This window comes from Myodes glareolus, chromosome 7 (assembly GCF_982192425.1).
Source record: "Myodes glareolus chromosome 7, mMyoGla1.1, whole genome shotgun sequence".
Lineage (NCBI taxonomy): Eukaryota > Metazoa > Chordata > Mammalia > Rodentia > Cricetidae > Myodes > Myodes glareolus.
In genome coordinates, this window is record NC_142032.1 from 45,336,226 (window position 1) to 45,356,460 (window position 20,235).

A 20,235-nucleotide genomic window follows, 5' to 3' on the forward strand; every position below is an offset into this window, starting at 1 on the left:
ATGACAGGATTAATTTTTGTTCCTCATGATGAGTCCCTTTGGCAGTTTGAATTTATACTATTGAGGTGACAGGGAAGGATCACTAGATAGGTCGTAGGATGGACCAATCACCAGAAATACCAAGTGGTTAGAATGTTAGAAAATTGGAACCTTCAGCCCCCACTCATCAGTCTCTAGGAAAGATTATAGTCTTGGAATTCTAACTGTAAGAACTCTTAGGGCAACTTGATGAGCTTCTTTATTAGAAAAGAGGTGAATTTGATGGGACATGATGGGCTGGCTTGCTTGTTGGGGCTAATGTCCCGCCCAGTTCCCCCACAGCTGTTGAGCCCCAAAGAAAATCATATAGAGGTCTCTATAAGTTTTAAAGCTGATTGGTCCATTTGGTCAGGCTTTTTATTGGCTAGTTCTCATATCTTGATTAACCTATTTTTTTGATCTATGTTAGCCATGTGGCTCAGTATCTTTTTCAGTGTAGCAGATTATATCCTGTTGCTTTGGTGGTCTGGGCAGGAGTGGGAGGAATCAACTTCCTCCTTTCCAGAATTCTCTTGTTTTCCTTGTATCATTTTTGTTTTTTGTCTGTTTTTTCCATCTATATTTCCTGCCTGGCCAATCAGCGTTCATTTAAAACATGATTGACAGATTACAGACAATTTTCCCGTATCATTTTGATAGACTTATGGCATATCCAGAGAGGGTGTAGTAGCACTATGATCATCTGAGCAAACTCAATTCTGCATTTCCAGGTTTGATGTCAAAGTTCTCTTCAGATCCCCGACTCTTTTTCAGCTTTGTTGACTGCAACACACTTTTCTCTTTGGGGCTGATTTCACTGACTCTTAGCAGCTTTTCTCAACAGGTATCCCATGAGCCTGACATTTCCACCATCTTGGGGTCTCCAAGACAATGCAGACTTCACCTTCACAGCTTCACACAGTGACCTCTCTGGGCCTCCATACAGGGACATACCTGACACATGCATTTTTCCTTAGTCATAGAGAAAGATTCTACAACCTTTTTCTTGCATTCTTAACTCTAAAGCCAGAGCCACATGGCTGAAGCTGCTAAGTTCTGCTGCTAGATGCTAGGCCATCATAATCTGCATTGCTCTCAGTTTTGCTGTTGTTCCTGTTCCTACTATGATGACCCTAGGCTGTAGGCCCGTGGTGCTTAGGATGGCCCATTAAGTCCCACTTAAAATGTTCAGTTGTTTTTCTAGCTCAAAGTCCCATCGTGTTCCATATTTCTGCAAACAAAAGCATGGTCAGGCCTATCACACAATACCCTAGTCCCTGGTGTCAACTTCTGTTTTAGTCAGTGTTCTGTTGCTATGAAGAGACACCATGGCCACAGCAACTCTTATAAAGGAAAAAATTAATTGGGGCTGGCTTTTACAGTTTCAGAGGTTTAGTCAGTCCATTGTCATGGCAGGAACCATGACAGCATGCAGGCAGATATGGTGCTGGAAAGGTAGCTGAGAGTTCTACATTTGGATCGCCAGGCAGCAGGAACAGCAGCGCCACTCTTTAATAACCAAGCATTCAAATATATGAACCTATGGGGTCCATTCTTATTTAAACCACATAGGTCACAACCTGGACCTATTAGTGTAGAAGTGATGGGCATTTTTATGTGATTAGACTCTTTAATTTATGGAATCATCTCTATCTCTAGATATAAAATGTTGGCCTGGGATTGAATCCTAGGACACCCATTTGATGGTCACTGAAGAACTACCTAACTGTTGCATAGAAAACTCAACGATACATTTAGTTGTAGAGGGTTATATGTTGAATGCAAGAAAAAACTTTTTGAACTTTTTGTTGTTATCATATTCTAACTATTTTCTATTTGTTGGACCTGTTTCTTTTTAAAAAAAGTTTTTTGCCTTCTCTGGTTTTCATTGAACATTTCATTTAGGTTTTGTTTTTTCTTTCATATTAATTATACTTTAAAAGTTGTCTTAGAGTTTATGGTATTCGCTTAAATCTAATCAAGGTCATTCAAATGACATTCCACTGCTTCATGGGTAACAGACAATACCAGTTCCTTCTAGAAACGTTGTGTTTTCATTCTCACCTGAGGAGTGAGCTAATGCTTTGTTGCTGTTAATGTTCAGAACAAACAACTTTCCATTAGCGTATTTAAAAATAATGAAAATAAAAGATTGGATTTTACCCTCATTACTTCTTTAATTTTCCTTTCCTCTTAAATCCATTTTTAGCACTCTCTTTAAATGAGTCTACTGGCAGCATTTCTTGTTAATTTTTATTCATATGAGAGTTTTCAGTTTTTTTCAGAGCCTGACCCCATTTGAAAAATTATGGAGATGCAATATATATGTTTACCATATATAGATACACTGTGTATAAACACTGTATATGCTAGGCAGGGTGGCTTGAAGACACAGAAATCCCCTTCACTCTGCCTCCCAAATCCTGGGATCAAAGGTTTGTGCTACCATGCTAGTTTCAATATTTATGTCCTTAACTATGTTGCATGTGTTTACCTCAGTGTCACTAAATTCACAATGTATTAGAGCAGTCAAAGCTCTCTACCTGTACAGCAAGTCAAACACTATCTGTTAAGCAGTAATAACTCATGCTCTGCTGTCTTCAGACCCTGGTAGTGATTGTATTTGCCCTGTATTTTACTAGCTTTTTTCAATGTGTCCTTACATTTTATCTATTTTGTAGCATGAGTTTAAATCATTTTAAAAAATGAATAGTACCTGTGTGTGTGTGTGTGTGAGAGAGAGACAGAGAGACAGAGAGACAGAGAGGGGGGAGGTTTTTTTCCTCCATCTGTTGATGAGTAAATGAGTTACTCTGTCGTTTGGAATAATGCTGCTGTGAATGTGACTATTTTTCTTCTCATCTCTGCTTTCAGATACCTTGGTTACAAACCTAGAAGTAGAATTAATGAATCATATTCCCACTTGTCTTTGTGTTTTGATTATATGCTTAGAATTTCTTTTCCTATGCTTTTGCTTTTTAGCTTAATGTGTGCCTTTAAGAGTTAGAGACAGACTTTAACACAGCATATTATTGGATGCTGTTTATCCATTGACTAGATCCATTCTGCCAGTTTATGTCTGTTACAGAGTGCTGGAACCCAGGGAGTTGTGCATGTTGAGCAAGTGCTTTAGAACTAAGCTCTATCCCAGCCGTTACTATTTTGAGTCTGGGTCTCACTATGTATCTCACACTGGTCTTGTTCTTGCTGTGTATTAGTACCTCAGCCTCTGGCTTCCAAAGTCCTGGATTTATAGATGTTTGCTTCTTGCTAACCTGTTTGTGTTTAATTACAGTGATAGGGAGTAAGTCTGTGTTTTCATTTTACTATTACGTTATACATATGTCATAGCTTTGTTTGAGTACATGTTGTGTATGTACAGTGCATGTTCCTCGGTGTATGTGTATGAGCTCACAGGACAGAGGAGGGTATCAGGCATCCTCCTTTTACTTTCTGACATTTTTTTCTTGAATTTCATGGAGTCTCGAGTGTTTTTCATCTAGGCTGGTGGTGAGCAAGAGATTCTACTGTCAGACCTTCTAGCCCAGACATGGCCTAGTAAAAATAAATTCTATTTTCAGTTATGACGATTATTTTTCTGTCATTTTAAGATGAAGCATATTTAACTTAGAAATGAAATACAGTTGAATATATTGTTTTCTTTTTTCTTTTTCTTTTTTTAAGGAGCCGTGGTCCTCAAGAACCTTGAAATTAAAGAAAATGCATTGGTAGGTCTTGCCTATGAAATTTTATACTAGTGTATTTAATTAATACATTAATTCCTAATTTAACATGCCACCTTAAATTACTTTACCTATGAGAAATTTTGATGGTTATTTTCATACAATATGAACTTTGCAAAGTAGATCTAAATTCTTAAAAGATAGAAACTTCCAGTGTAGTTTTTATTTACTTAAAATATTTGTAATTTATTATTACAAATAATAAAATATTTGTAAAATATTTTATTTATTTCTATAGGGTATTATTTTGTAGTGTTTAACTTGTCTTCTAATTTATTTAGCATCATTTTAGTATGTTAAATTTCATGGCATGAATTATATTCACAGTCTTTTGCAACTCTTACAGCATCTATTTCCACAACTGTTTCACATTGCTAAGAGACTCTAGCCACATTCGACAATAACTTTTTTTCTCACTTTCCACTGGCCTTGGGAATTTTCTTCATTGTACCCTGGCACTGTACTCACTAAATAATTTTCTAAACCTTGTTTTCCATCCCCATAAATTTACTTCATCCAAATGGTACCATGTCATATTTGCACATTGCTCTTATTTTGTTTCACTTGGTGTAATGTTTTCTTGGGTCATATATGTCATAGCATGTACCATGGTGTCGTTTCTTTTCATGACTGGATATTTTCTATATATACCACATTTGGTTGTCCATTCAGTCTTTCTTCCCTTCAGCTTTTGATGCACACTTAGGTTGTTTCCACCTTTGGGCTCTTTCAAATAGCACTGTAATAGATACTTATGTTCACATATCTAGTTAAGGACCTGCTTTCAGGTTTTTGAGTATGTATCTAAGAATGATTTTCTGGTTTTTCTAATTCATTTAGGCTTTTTCAGAATGAGCCAAGTTTTTTTTTTTAATTTGTTTTTTGTTTTGTTTTTCCTGCAGCTGTGAAATCACTCTATATCCCTCCCAACAAGTTCTAATTTTTGACATTTTCCAAATCTTCTAAAAATTACTACTCTCTGTTTTACACATTAGCCGCCACCTATGATGTAGTAAATGTCTTTCTTGATTAGCAGTTCTCAAATAACTATTATTTCCTGATTAGCTAGTGATATTAAACATCTTCTCATGTAGTTGTTACTGTATTCATATGTCCTCTGGTGAAATGTTTATTCAATGTGCTGGGATTAAAGGCAGGAGCCAGATAACCTTTGTTTTCCAAAATAAAAGTATAAAATTTATTTAAAAAAACCCATAAAATACTGTATAACCAACAGTGATACCACTTGCAAACACTTAAGCAAATCCATGACAAAGATTTAAAATGTATTTTCAGTTGCGGTATTGATTTAGCCTTATTCAGAACCGGTTTTTTAAAAAAATTTTATGCTCAAAGCAAGTAAGAAATGTGAAGTATAATAGATAATTTTGACAGCTCTTGTTACATTTATTTTCCAATTCTAGTACATTTCAATAAAGCATGACATTTCAATGCATTTTGCTAATTAAATCTGAAATCATTTACAATGACTGTGCACCAAAATTCAGCTTCATTGATCTTTCATGTAACAAGTAACTTGGACACTCACAAATATTCAAGTACTAATAGTGAGTGTTCTGTTGTATGCAGAGAACTCAATATTGATCATGTATTAAAAATAAATATGCAAATCATCATGAGTATAATTACCTCTTTGCCTTTTATGTGGTGAAGTGTTTTCCCTGTTTCCTTACATTTGTGAGTGTCCTAGTTAGGGTTACTATTGCTTTGTTGAAATACCAATGCAACTTTGGGGAGCAAGGGGTTTATTTGACTTACACTTCCATATCTCTGTTCATCATTGAAGGAGGTCAGGACAGGAACTCAATCAGAGCAGGAACCTGAGGCAGGAGCTGATGCAGATGCCATGGAGGAGTGCTGCTTACTGGATTGCTCCCATGGCTTGCTCCACCTACTTATTATTATTATTATTATTATTATTATTATTATTATTATTATTATTGTTATCATCATCATCATCATCATCATCATCATTATTGTTATTATTCAAGTCAGTTTCTCTATAGCTTTGGAGCCTTCCTGGAACTCTCTCTGTAGACCAGGCTGGCCTCACGATACATCTGTCTCTGCCTCCTGAGTGCTGGGACTAAAGGCGTGTGCCACCACCGTCTGGCCAGCGTACTTTCTTATAGGACTCAGGACCACCAACTAAGGAATTGCCCCAACCACAATGCCTGGATCCTCCTACATTAATCACTAATTTAAAAATTGCTCTGCAGGTTTGCCTATAGCCCCATCTTATGGAGGCATTTATTCTGCTTGGGTCACCGTCTCTCAGGTGACTCTAGCTTGTGTATCAAACTGATATAAAGCTAACCAGCATAACTGACCTCTGTCATTGATCTAAAAACACATCCCTGTTAAGCCACAACCTTTCTTTTCTTGTTCATCTCTAAGATTTCACATTAATAATGACTTCACAACATAAACTTTCAAACTTAAAAGTTATGAGGATTTATACAATAAATCACTAAATGAGTGAGAATGAGCCAAATAGAAATTCACATTAATCTCTCTTTCTCTAGTGGAATCACACTACTTTCTCCTCAGAGAACATTTTTTATGATTTTCTAGTAATGCAACTATATCATCCACTCACACATCACAATCCAAAGGTTGTCCATAGTTTTTACTATAAAATCATTTCTGGAAAAATATCTCTCCTAAAGGACTTATCACAATTCTAACTCATAAAGGCTTAAAAATGGCTCTACAGTACAATAAAAATTTTTACTCTTTCTTAACACTCTGTGCTTATAAAGTTGAATAGTAGCCATTTTATCATAGCACAGATAGGCATTGAAGACATTTGCCAGCATCATCAAGAGTGGGGTCTCATTTGAATATTCTGTATTATTTGGTCAGTTCCCCCTTTTTTGTGATGCAGAATATATTCACCAATGCTCAAAATATACTACCTCCATGTAGAGAAGCTGATAAAATAACAATATAGAGAGGCTACTAGGAACTACAGGTGCAGCTCAATATTCTTAACTCTCTAGGCAGAGATAGATTTGCACCAAATATTTTTATGTGGCTACAAAGTAGAAGGGGGGAAAAGGTGACAAATCTAATAATCTAGAGAAGGTACAGTCTATTAGTGATAGCAATAATTTTGTTTATTTCTCATGGAGGGCTAAGAACTAAAATTGTTCAACTAACACCCATTTCTATAAGAAACAAACTTTCTTTTAGATTTTTAATTTACTTTTATTAAGTATACAGTATTCTGCCAGAAGAGGACACCATATCCTATTATAGATGGTTTGAACCACCATGTGGTTGCTGGAAATTGAACTCGGGACCTCTGGAAGAGTAACCAGTGCTCTTAACCTCTGAGCCATCTCTCCAGCCCCAAGCAGTAGATATTACTTTGATTGCAAGGAGAGTTGACTCCAGAAGTCCTATTTAAAAAACAACTGGAGAAAAGATTATTTTGTTTTTCTGTTTTAATAGTGAAGGAATATTCTATTTTCTATTTGTTTGTTTTTCTCTTTCACTGAACAGGGTGGTTCACACCTGAAATCACAGCACTGGGGACTGAAGCCTGTTCAGGTTACATGGAGTTTTCCAGTCCAGCTAGAGCTATATTGTGAACTTGTCTTAAACAAACAAACAAACAAACAAAAACCCCCAAAACAGAAGTTTGAGCTTGCTGGCTAATGCTTTCAGTCATAGCACTCAGGAGGCAAAAGCCTGAGGATCTTTACATTTTAAAAATTAGCCGGGCAGTTGTGACACACTCCTTTAATTGCAACACTAGGGAGGCAGAGGCAGGTAGATCTCTGTGAGTTTGAGGTCAGCCTGGTTTACAAGAGCTAGTTCCAGGACAGGCTCCAAAGCTACAGAGAAACTGTGTCTCCAAAAACCAAAAATAAATAAATAAATAAATGAATAAATAAAAATAAAAATTAGGTTTTGTTGGTGTGATTGACATTTTTGAGATTTTTATTTATTCTGTATACTGATCACTGGTAAGCCACTTGATTTTTGGCTTATCTGTTGATAGTGTTCTTTGATGTATAAATATTTTTAATCGGATAAAGACCAGTTGATTCAGTTTTCCATTGCCCATGCTTTTGTTTTCATTTCCATGACATCTGTCATGAAGGTTATTTCTTCTGTTTTTCTCTAAATCAGTGGTTCTCAACTTCCCTGATGCTGTGACCCTTTAACATTACTCCTCATGTTGTGACCCCCAACCATAAAATTATTTTTGTGGCTATTTCATAACTTTAACTTTATGAATCATAATGTGAATCTGTGATATTTCCAGGGACTTTAGATGGCATCTGTGGAAAGGTGTTCAGTCCCCAAAGTGGTTGCAGCCCAACACAGGTTCAGAATCCCGGCTCTACACTATAAAGGTTTAGATTTTCTGTTTAGTTTTGATTCATGTTGTGTTTTACGTATGCTATAGTACAAAGACCCAGGTTCTTCTTTTTACTATTGGAAAAGAAAAACAGTTTTGAAATTATTTTTTGTAAATTTGTAATTATATTGTAAATTTGAAATTATTATTTTGTAAAATGCCAATTTTGTGAATTAAAGTCTTAATTATTATAAAAGTTCTTCTGTTCAGTATTAGGTTTATGCTTAACTATTTACTTTAAAAAGAGAGTCTTTCTGTAATTAAATCATTAAGTTTAAGTGAATACTGATGATAATCAACATGCAAAATAATTAAAATACCTATAAATGATTTTAGGAACAATATAATTATATTGAATTTTATATGCATTAATTTTTTTTATGAATTTACTTTATAGAGTGAACTGGATGTACCATTCAAAGTTAAGGTTGGTCATATAGGTAAGTCATATTTATTACTGGGGTGTTCTCTTTGTTGGGCAACTTACATAATTAAACTGTTATTGCTGTAATGTGAACTTCCTAATGTTTATGAGCATTAATTTAAAATATAAAATTTGTGTGTTTTTGTTTATGTACAATTTAATTGCGTAACTTAAAAATATTGTGGGTTAATGTACTACTTGAACAGTAGTTGCTCATTTTAGTAGGTCTTAAAGTTGAGTTGAGAGTCAAAGTAACATCTGACAGGCCTGAAGGAACTGTGGGAACTGTGTTAGTTTCTGTTTCTGTCTAGTTATGTTTGCCATCGTGTAGTCAGTATGAGATGCATGACATAAAGGGTTTGGGTTGCCCGTATACTGTATCTAGCGTCCAAAATGGAATCTTGATTGTGCTATAAAAAATGTTCCAGGTTTTCTTATTCTAGAAAATAAAATGCATTTTGTTTGTTCGTTTTTTAAAATACATGTTTGTAATTCATTAAAATATGAGTTTAAATTAAAGTATGAACTTAAAGTAGTTCATTTATTGGTAGAACAGAAACAAACTAAATGTAAGAATGTAACATGTTTAATAAAATTGTCTCTTAGAATTCTTAGTTCATGCTGTTGTGCATTAATTTAAATGTCATAAAGGTTGAGATCATAGTGTCTTAAATTGAATTATTTCTTCCTTTCTATTTGTCTGTCTATCTCTTCCTATAATAGGATTTATTTTGTGTTACTGAAGCTGTGAAAATATCTGAGAGCTTATATAAAAATATTGTGATGATGGTCTTCACAATTTTGTATATTGTTCTTAGAGTTTTTATTAGGCCATATGCCACAGGAAATTTTTATTTGACATTTTTAGAATATAAATTTTGTCTTGTCCTTCTCAAGACAGTTTAGCATAAGTAAGAAGGGGAAAATATCACCGGGTATTTTCCTTCTGACATCTTAATTATTACATGTTTCTCATTATTTGGATTGGTAATTTTTTAAAGACTTGTAACCATGGTGTGAGATTTTTTTATAATCTAAGTTGATTTGACATCTTTTACTTCTTTATTATAACACAATCAGAGGAATACAAAGTTGGATGGAATAATCCTATTATTATATTGTAAAAGAACCTTACAATACATTTCTTGCATGTTGCTTTTAGACATTGGCCATAAATCACTTAAGTTTTACACAGATTATGGTTGAATTTCAGTGTTTGTTGATATAACCTCAATTCAAGAAAAATATAAAAATATACCAAGAGGGTTGAGAGTCTCAGTAGTTTCTTTTGTCATTGCTATGACAAAAGTGCCTGATACAGGCAACAAGGAAGGGAGGAGGGAGGGAGGGAAGGAAGAAGGAAGGAAGGAAGGAAGCGAAAGTGGAAAAGTGTAGGCGAAGGTTTCCATCCTGCCTGGTTCCTCAATAAACACACAGAAACTATATTATTTGCAATACTGTTTGGCTAATAGCTTAAGCGTATTTCTAGCAAGCTCTGACATCTTAAGTTAACAAATTTCTATTATGTTGTCTGAGGTTTCTGTCCTGCCCAGTTCTCACAGTTGTTAAGTTCCAAAGAAATCACACAGAGGTCTACATTAATTATAAACTAATTTGTCCATTAGCTCAGGCTTCTTATTAACTCTTATAACTTATATTAGCCCATTATTCTTATCTGTGTTAGCCACATGGTTCAGTACATTTTTCCGCGAGGAAGTCTCATCTTTTTCGGTGGATGGACAGGACTGCAGAGGAATGGGCTTCCTCCTTCCCAGAATTCTCCTGTTCTCATTGACCAGCCTCTACTTCCTGTCTGATTGTCCCGCCTATACTTCCTGCCTGGCTACTAGCCAATCAGTGTTTATTTAAAACATAATTGACAGAATGTAGATAATTTTTCTGCACCACTATTAATTTATATTTTACCATGGGGCTTATGGCCTACTGGCAATTTCCAGCTGGCAACTCGTGTCTTTCTCCTATGGTGGCTACATGGCTTCTCGCTTTCTCACTGACTCTGCCTGCTCTTTCCTCTTCTATCTGCTTGCAACTCCTGCCTTGTCGTTTTCTGCTAAGCCACTGGCCGAAACAGCTTTATTCATTAACCAATAAAAGCAAAATATAGAAGGACTTCCCTTACCATTTCCTCTTCTTGTTTAAATAGAAGGAAGGTTTTAAGTTTAACATAGTAAAATTACATATAACAAAACAAGTATCAAGTAAGAATTACAGTTACCATATTTATATCTATCTTTATCATAACTAGGTAAAACTATATCTATTCTTCAACTCCATCAAAGACACCAGAAGGATACGATATTACCTAAATAAACAGGAAGTGCAGTTTGAGCAACTTCCAAAAGTCTAGAATTGACAGAGACATCTCGTTACCTGGACAGTCACCCAAAGTTCTCCTGTACCATTGGGGCATCCATCTTCAGCCTACAGGCCCATAGTATCTGGCAGACTTTTCCATGAAGCAGGAAATTTCAAAGACAGTTCCACCTATATTGACAGTTTATCAGTCACTTTCTTCTAGTCCTGCAGAATATTTGGCAGACTCTTTTATGAAACAGGAACCCCGAAGGATCAGAAGGGTTTATTTGGTTTGGTTGAGGGTGCAGTTCATCGTGATTGGGAAGGGACGGCCCCAGAAAAATGAGATGGTTTGCTACATTTTGTTTAGTCAGGAAGGAGAGAGGAATGCTGGTGCTAGCTCTCTTTCCTCATTCATTGTGGGATTGTATTGCTCACCTTTCAAATAAGTCTTACATCTTCTGTTAAACCTCAAGAAATGTCCCCATGGGCACTCCTAGCAGCTTGTTTCATAGTGGTTCTCAATTCTGTTACATTGGCAATGTAACACATCACAATTTTGATCCCAGCACTATCGTATAAAAACAAGTATCTTATATTTGTACATACATAATAAGAATAGATAGACCTATTTTCTTTAAAGTTTACCTTGTTTTTCTTTTTTTAAAAGTGGCAATAAGTTAATTTTCAATATGGAAAGTTCACTAGACAAACAGAATCAGCTGAGATGTTATTTGTGTACTTTTCACATAGTTCTTGTCGTTCTTTAATACTATATTTGCAAGGTTATTTTATTGTGTTTTTACCACTTAGTATATTTCTTAATGTATTTGCTGAATGAAAAAGTACCCAAAATGAGTTATATAGAAGTGTAGTTGATTTTCTAGAAATGTGTGGTTACCTGACACAGGTCGCTTGTTTTACTGATCTTCAAAGATTTCCTCTAAAGCTTTATAGAAAGTACATTGGTAGACATATGTTTAATGAACAATATTCTTTTCCTTATTATTTTAATATAGGTAGTCTTACACTTAAAATTCCATGGAAAAAGCTTTATACTCAACCAGTTGAAGCTGTTTTGGAAGAAATCTATTTACTCATAGTGCCTTCTTCTAGTAAGTCATTTAAAATTTATATTTTAAATAGAAAAATTTATATATATTTATTTTTATTCCATATACTTTTGTTGAAGATAATTTAGGATTTTAATTTGGGATTTATAGGTTCAGATTGAATTGCTTTTTTTTTAAGTCTTGGTAAATTTTGTTTGAATTATTGATTATTTTCAAGGATAATTTTTGGTATGAGTATATTTAAATTTATGGTAACTAAAATTTTTTTTACGTTTTCTGCAGGAATAAAATATGATCCTATCAAAGAAGAAAAGCAACTCATGGAAGCAAAGCAGCAGGAACTAAAAAGAATAGAAGAAGCAAAGCAGAAAGTAGTTGATCAAGGTAAACTATCAGTAAACAGTGGTAATAAAGGGTAGAAATATTGTAATGGAATATTGATTTCCAATGGATGTACTGAGATTATGGGTTTTTGGTGTTTTTTTTTTTTTGGGGGGGGTGATTTTTTAAGACAGGGTTTCTCTGTGTAGCAGCTCTGGCTGCCCTGGAACTAACAGAGATCTTCCTGCCTCTGCTTCATGAGTGCTGAGATTAAAGGCATGCGCCACTACTGCCTGGCTCTGAGATTATGTTACAAGCAGGAAACAGTTATATTACCTGGAAAGTTACATGGTTTGTATGTTTTGTTATGTGTGTAGAAATTTTACGTGGCAGAAATTTAAGGCAAATAGTAGTTTCTTGTGAGGTAAAGTCAGTTTTTAATATTAGCGAATTTATCAAGTACATCTTCTTACCTTTCTAGCCTTTGCCTTTGTATTCCCCTTATATTATTTACTCTTAAATACCAATCCTTTAATGTTTCAATATTTTTTTTAATCTGCACCCCACTTTTGTTCTCAGTTCAACGTAGGTCACATTGATCATTATTTAGGTACTTGATCGTCAATAGAAGAGTTATCCCACAGAAACCTAGTTCCTTTGCAGATGTCCTCTTGTGACTCTTACTAGGGACTCTCTGTATCTTTATTCTCACTTCTTCTCTATGTAGGTCTTTCCTTTTAGCTTGTAAGTATATGATAGCCAGTTCTTTAAAGTTTTCTCTTATTCATCTGTTTTTTATTCCACTTTGTTCTTCATTGAATAGCTAAATATCTTAAAATTTTATGAATGATGACTAGTATTCCTACCATACACTGATTTATATATATATACATATATGTGTGTGTGTGTGAGAGAGAGAGAAAAGACTAGGTTTTTTTTTTTTTTTTTTTTTTTTACTTTTTAGTGAGAAAAAAATCTTGCTGTGTGGCCCAATCTGGCCTAGAATGTACTTTGTAGCCCAGGTTGGCCTTGAATTCATGGTCTTCTTGCCTTTGCCTCCTTAGTGCTGAGACTGTATGTGTCTGCCTTCCTATCTGACTTTGAGCTTTTGTTTTTTTGTTTAAAATGAAAAATAAACTATTAATATATGTTTTGCCTTGTGGCAAACATTAGAAACTTAACACAATCTGTGGGAATATCACATGTAATTAATTCTACTTTCTTTGACACATTGCCTTCATAGTCAATGTAGTTGTTTATCCCTTTTTTAAATCTTCCCTTTCCTAAGTCTGCCAGGCCATTTCCTTTAAAAATTATTTTTAAATAAGATAGTATGTATACATAGATTTAAAAGTAAAATAGTAGTATAGGACTTGTACTTTATAAAAACAAAGTTTGTACTAATTCCTTTATGTAGTCCCTAGAGAAATACCATATTGCTGAATAAGATGTTCATATTTTGGTTTTGGCCTTTGACAGTTGACCACATGATATGAATGTTTACTACTGAATCAGATATTCAACTCTAATAAAAAAATATATATTCACCCACATAGTATAGTGTGTAAGTGTGTGTGTGTGTGTGAGAGAGAGAGAGAGAGAGAGAGAGACAGACAGACAGACACAGAGACAGACAGGAACTCACTATATATCTTTGGCTAGTCTGTAACTCATATAGATTTGCCTGATTTGCCTCTTGAGTGCTAGGATTAAAGGTATGTGCTATCTTTCCTGGCAAATAAATTTTTAAAAGCTGTAACTTATTATTTACTTAGTGAGTGAATACAGATGTGACTTTATTATGAAGCCTTTTACTTATCTCTGTTTTTGTGTAGGCTCATCCTGTTCTCCATATACTGTTATCAGATTTTGGAGCCTGTTAGGTCTGTTTTATCTGTGATAAACTCTTACATGTTTAGTAGGCTGAACAACAAAAGATAGTTTCTTAGTCATTGGGCTGGAAAAGGGTGGAGTCCTACACATATGACTGCTTGTTGTACAGATTTTAAACCAATTCAAATTTTATGTGTAGCTCAAGAAATAAAAACCCAGAGACAGATACTAGGGTTCAAGCTTATTTGTGTTTATTAATACACAAATAAAACATCACTATATTTCCCCCTTCTTGTTTAAAATAAAAAAAATTACAACTAATATAAGAAAAACTATATATAATAAGTACAATAACTATATTCAATATATATAGGCAATAAGTATATTAACAATGTCTAGTTCATTTGCATTTGACAAATCCAGAGAAAATACTCCATTATCCTATACTATCTTCGTAAGTATCTAATATATTTTCTATCATTACCATCCCAAACTATCTTTTGATATCTCTCAACCTTACACACTTTTTCTTATATTAGTTATAACCTTTTTTTTTTTAATTAGACAAAAAAGGGGAAATGTGGTGATATTTTGTTCGGGATCTAACAAATAAAGTTTGCCTGAAGATCAGAGTGTAAAGCTAGCCACTGTAAAGCCATATAGGGCAGGCAGTGGTGGCACACACCTTTAATCCCAGCAGCCACACCAGTTAGCCATAGAGGCCAGGCAGTGATGATGCACACCTTTAATATCACCACTAGAAAGGAATATAAGGCGAGTTGAGATAGGAACTCATTCTTCAGTCTGAAGCTTTTGTAGAGGTAAGAGCTCTCTAGTGGTTGGTTGCTTTGCTTCTCTGATCTTTCTGCTTGACTCCTAATAACTGTCTCTGGGTTTTTATTATCTGAGCTACATTTATGTGTAGGGGTATTTTGTCTACAGGTATGTCTGTGCACCATTTGCTTGCGTGGTGTCTGCTTATGTCAGAAGAGGGCATTGGATCCTCTGCACCTGCAGTTACTGATAGTTGTGAGCTATCATGTAGGTTTGGGCATTGAACCTGGAGCTTATGAAAAAGCACAGTGATCTTAACCAGCTCTTGTAACATCCTCCTCTTTCATTAAGTATGCTCCTTGATTACTGTTTCTGTTCTGTGTGATTTCAGGTCCCTGAATCTTTCAGAATCCTGCTTTTAAACTCTTATCTTATGATTCAATGACAACAACATCCTAGGTTGTTTAGGATTTAAGTTTCTTCTTCAGCTTGGCTGAAGCCATCTGCTTTTTGTTGCCTTTCCCCAAGTCTTTTACCTTCTTCTGGCCTTGGGAATTTACCTGGTTTTTTTTTGTTGTTATTATTTGTTTGTTTGTTTCATTTTTTTCCTTTTTTATGTCTTTTATTTTTGCTGTAATGAGGTCTTACTGAAAAGGGGAAATGCATGCAAAATAAACTATGTTTAATGAGCACTTAGTTTACTTAGGTCTGAAATACAAATGTTCAATGAATGTATGAAATTCACTGATGACACCTTATTACCAGGATGAAGTTTAAGAACTTCAACAAGATAGATTGAAATCTTGTATTGGAGTGCTGTCTACTTCCCATCCTTCATAATTAGCTTTGAATCCTATTGTATTCTTTCTCCTAGCCATATTGGCTACTTGGTTGTTTACTAAATGTGTCAGAATCTCCCCACTCTGCATTTTACTTCTTCTATTGTTTTGAAAGTTCCCAACATTAGAGTAAGCAGTTAAATATTTTAGGATATGAATGACATTCTCTGCAGCAACAATATAGAATGAGAAGAGAAAGAATTCTGGGGTTGAGTTTTATGGAAACCTGTTATCTAGTGATTGAATAGAGGAAGAAGACACACAAAAGACTATTTAAAAAGGAATGGCAGATAATAGGATGAAAATTGAAGTTTATGGTTTTATGGGAAAGAGACTATATGCCTATATTAAGAAGCAAATAATATACCCTGATGGAGTATCAGTTACGATGAGGATTATGATTTTATTTTTGACAGCTGGGTCATTGGTTATTCTAAAAGTAGTTGGAATCAAGTGATGATGGCAGAGGAGTTATCTTTCTATAGCTTTACTTCCAAATTTAAAGGCAAGGTCTGCCAGAAATAGAGAGCTGTGGGAGTGTTTTTAAGCTTTGATGGAATGGGTGGAAATAATATACAGTTTACACACAAAATTTTAGATAAATAAGTCTATAAAACAAAGACATTAAACATCATTTCTGTACCTCCCATACCCTCTTTCAGCGTTTCTAATATTTCTTCTACTAATTCTCAAATTTATGAGCACTTCTTATTTTTTGGTTTTGAGACAGGATTTTTCTATGTAACTGTCCTGACTGTCCTGGAACTCACTCTGTAGACCAGGCTGGCCTTGAACTCAGAGATCCACTTGACTCTGCCTCTTGAGTGTTGGGATTAAAAGCACCTGCCACCACCTGGCCTCATTATCATTATTATTACTATCATTAATTGTGTGTATTCACACACACACATAACTTTAACCTGCTAAATCTAAAGTTACCCTGATGTACATGTGTTCAGAACTAACCTCTTGAGTTTGGATAACTGAAGTGAGAACTTACAACAGTCTAGTTATTCAAACATTTAAATGCTATATTCTGTAGGTCTTTTAAGTTTTTGAAGATTGCCTGTCTATGTGGACTACATCTTTGTGCATCTAGAAAACCCAACTAACATAACTAAAAGTATGACAAATATGGGTGACTATTATCCTGTTATTCTTAATAACATACATAGCTTAAAGACTAAAGTTTTATATTATAAAAATAAACAGTCTGTAAACAGATGTACAGTATAGGGACAATGACCTCAAAATTGTGACAATATAAAAAATATCTTAATCAGAGGTAGAAATGTATAATGCAATATATGACAAAAATATTCTTAATTTACATTAGTAGACAAAATATCCTAAGTGGAAGTAGAAACATACATATAATTTGACAAAAATAATTTTACATTTGTATCAATATATAAAAATATTTTAAACAGAAGTAGAAACATATATTCAATATGACAAAAATTTGAATTTTTGTCAATATGCAAATTATTTTGAACATAAATAGAAAAATAATTTTACATTTGTATCAATATGCAAGAATCCATACCAATGCAAATTATCTAAAATTAATAGTTAATTTATTTTATAAGTAAATACAATAGTTTCCCTTATTGTCTTATCCTATTCTATCCACTTTTTTCTATGACAATAAAATTTTGGGTCTAATTTTTATTGCTACGTCCATAACCATATAATAATATATAATCAGCCATTATAGATGACAATTATCCATAACCTTGAGAAAACCAAAAACCATCCATCCCAACTGTTGGGAGATGGGGTGTGGTTTTCTTAGAATTACTTTCAGCTGTCTGGGGGAGGACAGTATCTCTATGGGATCCTGTTAAAAAGCTACAACAATGGTTTAGTCTCATGAAGACGAGCTGTAACATTTGTAGCTAGTCTCAGAGTAATGGGTAAGGCTTAACTGAAGTTCCGGCTAGAGTGGTGTAAGAAGGTGAGCTACGTCGGCTAGTCACCTTGAAATTGTAGTCCAAAATCAATCTTTGAGTGCTTGACTCGTTCAGTCGGTAGAACATGAGACTCTTAATCTCAGGGTCATGGGTTCATGCCCGACATTGGGTCCTGGGTGAAGTGAAAACTCACAAAAGTCTATTTAACAATTTATTAAGGGGTGCAATGAAAAAAATAAACTCATGAATATAGATAGAACAAAATAGTCGCCACCACTGATCCACCTGCTGCTGTCCCTTCATTCATCCCAAGGGTGATGAGGACCAACTGCAAGGCTAGTTCTGGCTCTGACCACCCAAGTGAGAGAGAATGTACATGCATGTGACGCCCTCCTCAATTTTATCTGCTCACATTTTCAGAGAGAACCACGCCCATATGGCTACCAACCCCACATGTCATTGACTACATGGGTTGAACTCCCACAACAGATAACCTTTCATGAGGCTTGTCCCTGAAAAATACTGAGTCTCCCTTTCTTACCAATCATTGGTTGTCTGTAAGTCTTCACCGGGGGGGGGGGGGGGGGGGGGGGGGGGGGGTAGGGCCTTCTTAGTTTTCCACTGTGCATTTGTTGACACATGTCAACTGGTGGTGTCGTTATGCAGATTTTGTTTAGGCAACCATACTGTTAGGATTTTATGACTGCAGTATTTTGTTTGACCTTTTTAGAAGACACTGTCTCAAGCCAGGCCATGGTGGTGCATGCCTTTAATCCCAGCACTCGGAAGGCAGAGACGGCGGCGGATCTCTGAGAGTTTGAGGCCAGCCTGGTCTACAAGAGCTAGTTCCAGGACAGGCTCTAAAGCTACAAAGAAACCCTGTCTTGAAAAACCAAAATAAATAAATAAATAAATAAATAAAACCCAATAATAATAATAAGACACTGTCTCATGACAGATGTCCTTGTCCTCTGACCCTTATAATCAGGTTATAAAATTTAATACCAATGAACTTACCTTAGTTGTCTCTAGTCTTATAAGATAGGAAACTAGCTTTTAAACATTGTGCATTTAGTTGCTTTTGAAAACCTTTCCGTATGAGAGATTTTGGAGATCTCAAATGGTTTACTGAAAATGTTAAACATTTTCTTTATCAAGGCAATATGTAACCTTAATATGTTTATACTATAAATGTGGATATTTGTAGGGTATGTGACTCATTCAATTTAAAAAGGAACATTTGCAATTTTAGAAAATCCTCCGGAGGAGAAACAGGACTCTTTTTCAGAAAAATTAATTACTCAAATCATAAAAAATCTTCAAGTGAAAATTTCCAATATCCATGTTCGTTATGAAGATGATGTAAGTATTTTTTCCTCATGTATGTATTTTACTGTGACTGACTTTTGCTCTGTAGTGCCCAGCCTAGTAAATACTAGGAGATGGAAGGACAGACAGCACTCATTTTTAATGAGTGCTTGATTATACTTTGCTTAAGTATTAGAACTTTGGGTTATGAAGGTAATTTCTTTGGAGTTAATGAATTTCACAGATTTTTTTTTTAATTTTATCTCCAGGAAAGAGTACTGGTTTAGGAATAAGTAGAGTTAACTTATTTTTTGCTCTTCAGTAGTTTGTTTCTTTAAATGTGTAATTAGTTGCTATTCTAGTTTTTGGATTATCTCTTGCTGTGATAAAATGCCCCACCAAAGCATCTTTAAGGGAGAAATGGTTTATTGGCTATAATCCAGGTCATGGTCTGGCATTGCAGAAAGTCAGGACAGAAACATGAAGCAGAGAGTTACATTCACAGTCAAAGCAAAGACAGAATGAATGCGCATTCCTGTTCTAATCTTGCTTCTGCCACTCTTACACTGCACAGGACCCAAACCCAGGGAATGATGCCACCCACTGAGGGCTGGGCCTCTGCATATCTGTTAACATCATCAAGTCTGTCATCCCTCCACCCCCACATACCTTGTCCTCCCAGATACACCCATAAATCAGCCTGATCTTGATAGGTCCTCATTGAGACCTCTACTCAGGTGATTCTAGATTGTGTCAAGTGCACAATTATAGATAACCACCCCTTTTGCTTTAAATGTTACTGTATCATTTTTTAAAAGTATATGTCTGACAAGTTTGTCTATGTAATCTTGTGTGGTAGAAATGGTACGGCTGCAGTACATGTGCCATAGAGGATTATGTCATTAACCTGGCTTGCTCTTGGCTCTTGGGTAAGAAACAGCTCCTCTAAATAGCCTCCTTAGCTTCAGACATACTTTTCAGCAATTAAACCGTAATAAGAAGTTGAATTTTTACAGTAACAATATATATAAATCTTTGAGTGTACTCATCCCTTTTCCCATTTAAAATAAAACTATACCCATAATACAAGACCTTTGAGAGGCACTAAACATCTGTGGATGTGATAGAGCTTCGAGATGCTGCTTAAAAGGTGACAGAAGAGTCTGAAATTGGAACAAAACAAGCATAGTATGTACATGGGAAGACCAAGTCTATTAAAACATGCTCAAAGTAGGTAGGTCTTTGAGCCTAAAGTATTTTTTGTTTTTTTTATTCTAATG

General features: G+C 35.0%; 1 protein-coding gene across 7 annotated transcripts in view; it reads left to right on the forward strand.

Moving 5' to 3' along the window:
• Positions 1-20,235, forward strand: part of Vps13a (vacuolar protein sorting 13 homolog A) — a 207,091-nt gene that overhangs the window by 22,165 nt on the left and 164,691 nt on the right. For all 7 annotated transcript variants that reach the window (XM_087908056.1, XM_087908058.1, XM_087908057.1 and 4 more), the window contains exons 2-6: positions 3,703-3,746; positions 8,552-8,594; positions 11,914-12,009; positions 12,250-12,351; positions 18,900-19,009. In XM_087908056.1, coding sequence (XP_087764182.1) covers positions 3,703-3,746; positions 8,552-8,594; positions 11,914-12,009; positions 12,250-12,351; positions 18,900-19,009 — 395 coding nt within the window. The remainder of the gene's footprint in view (positions 1-3,702; positions 3,747-8,551; positions 8,595-11,913; positions 12,010-12,249; positions 12,352-18,899; positions 19,010-20,235) is intronic.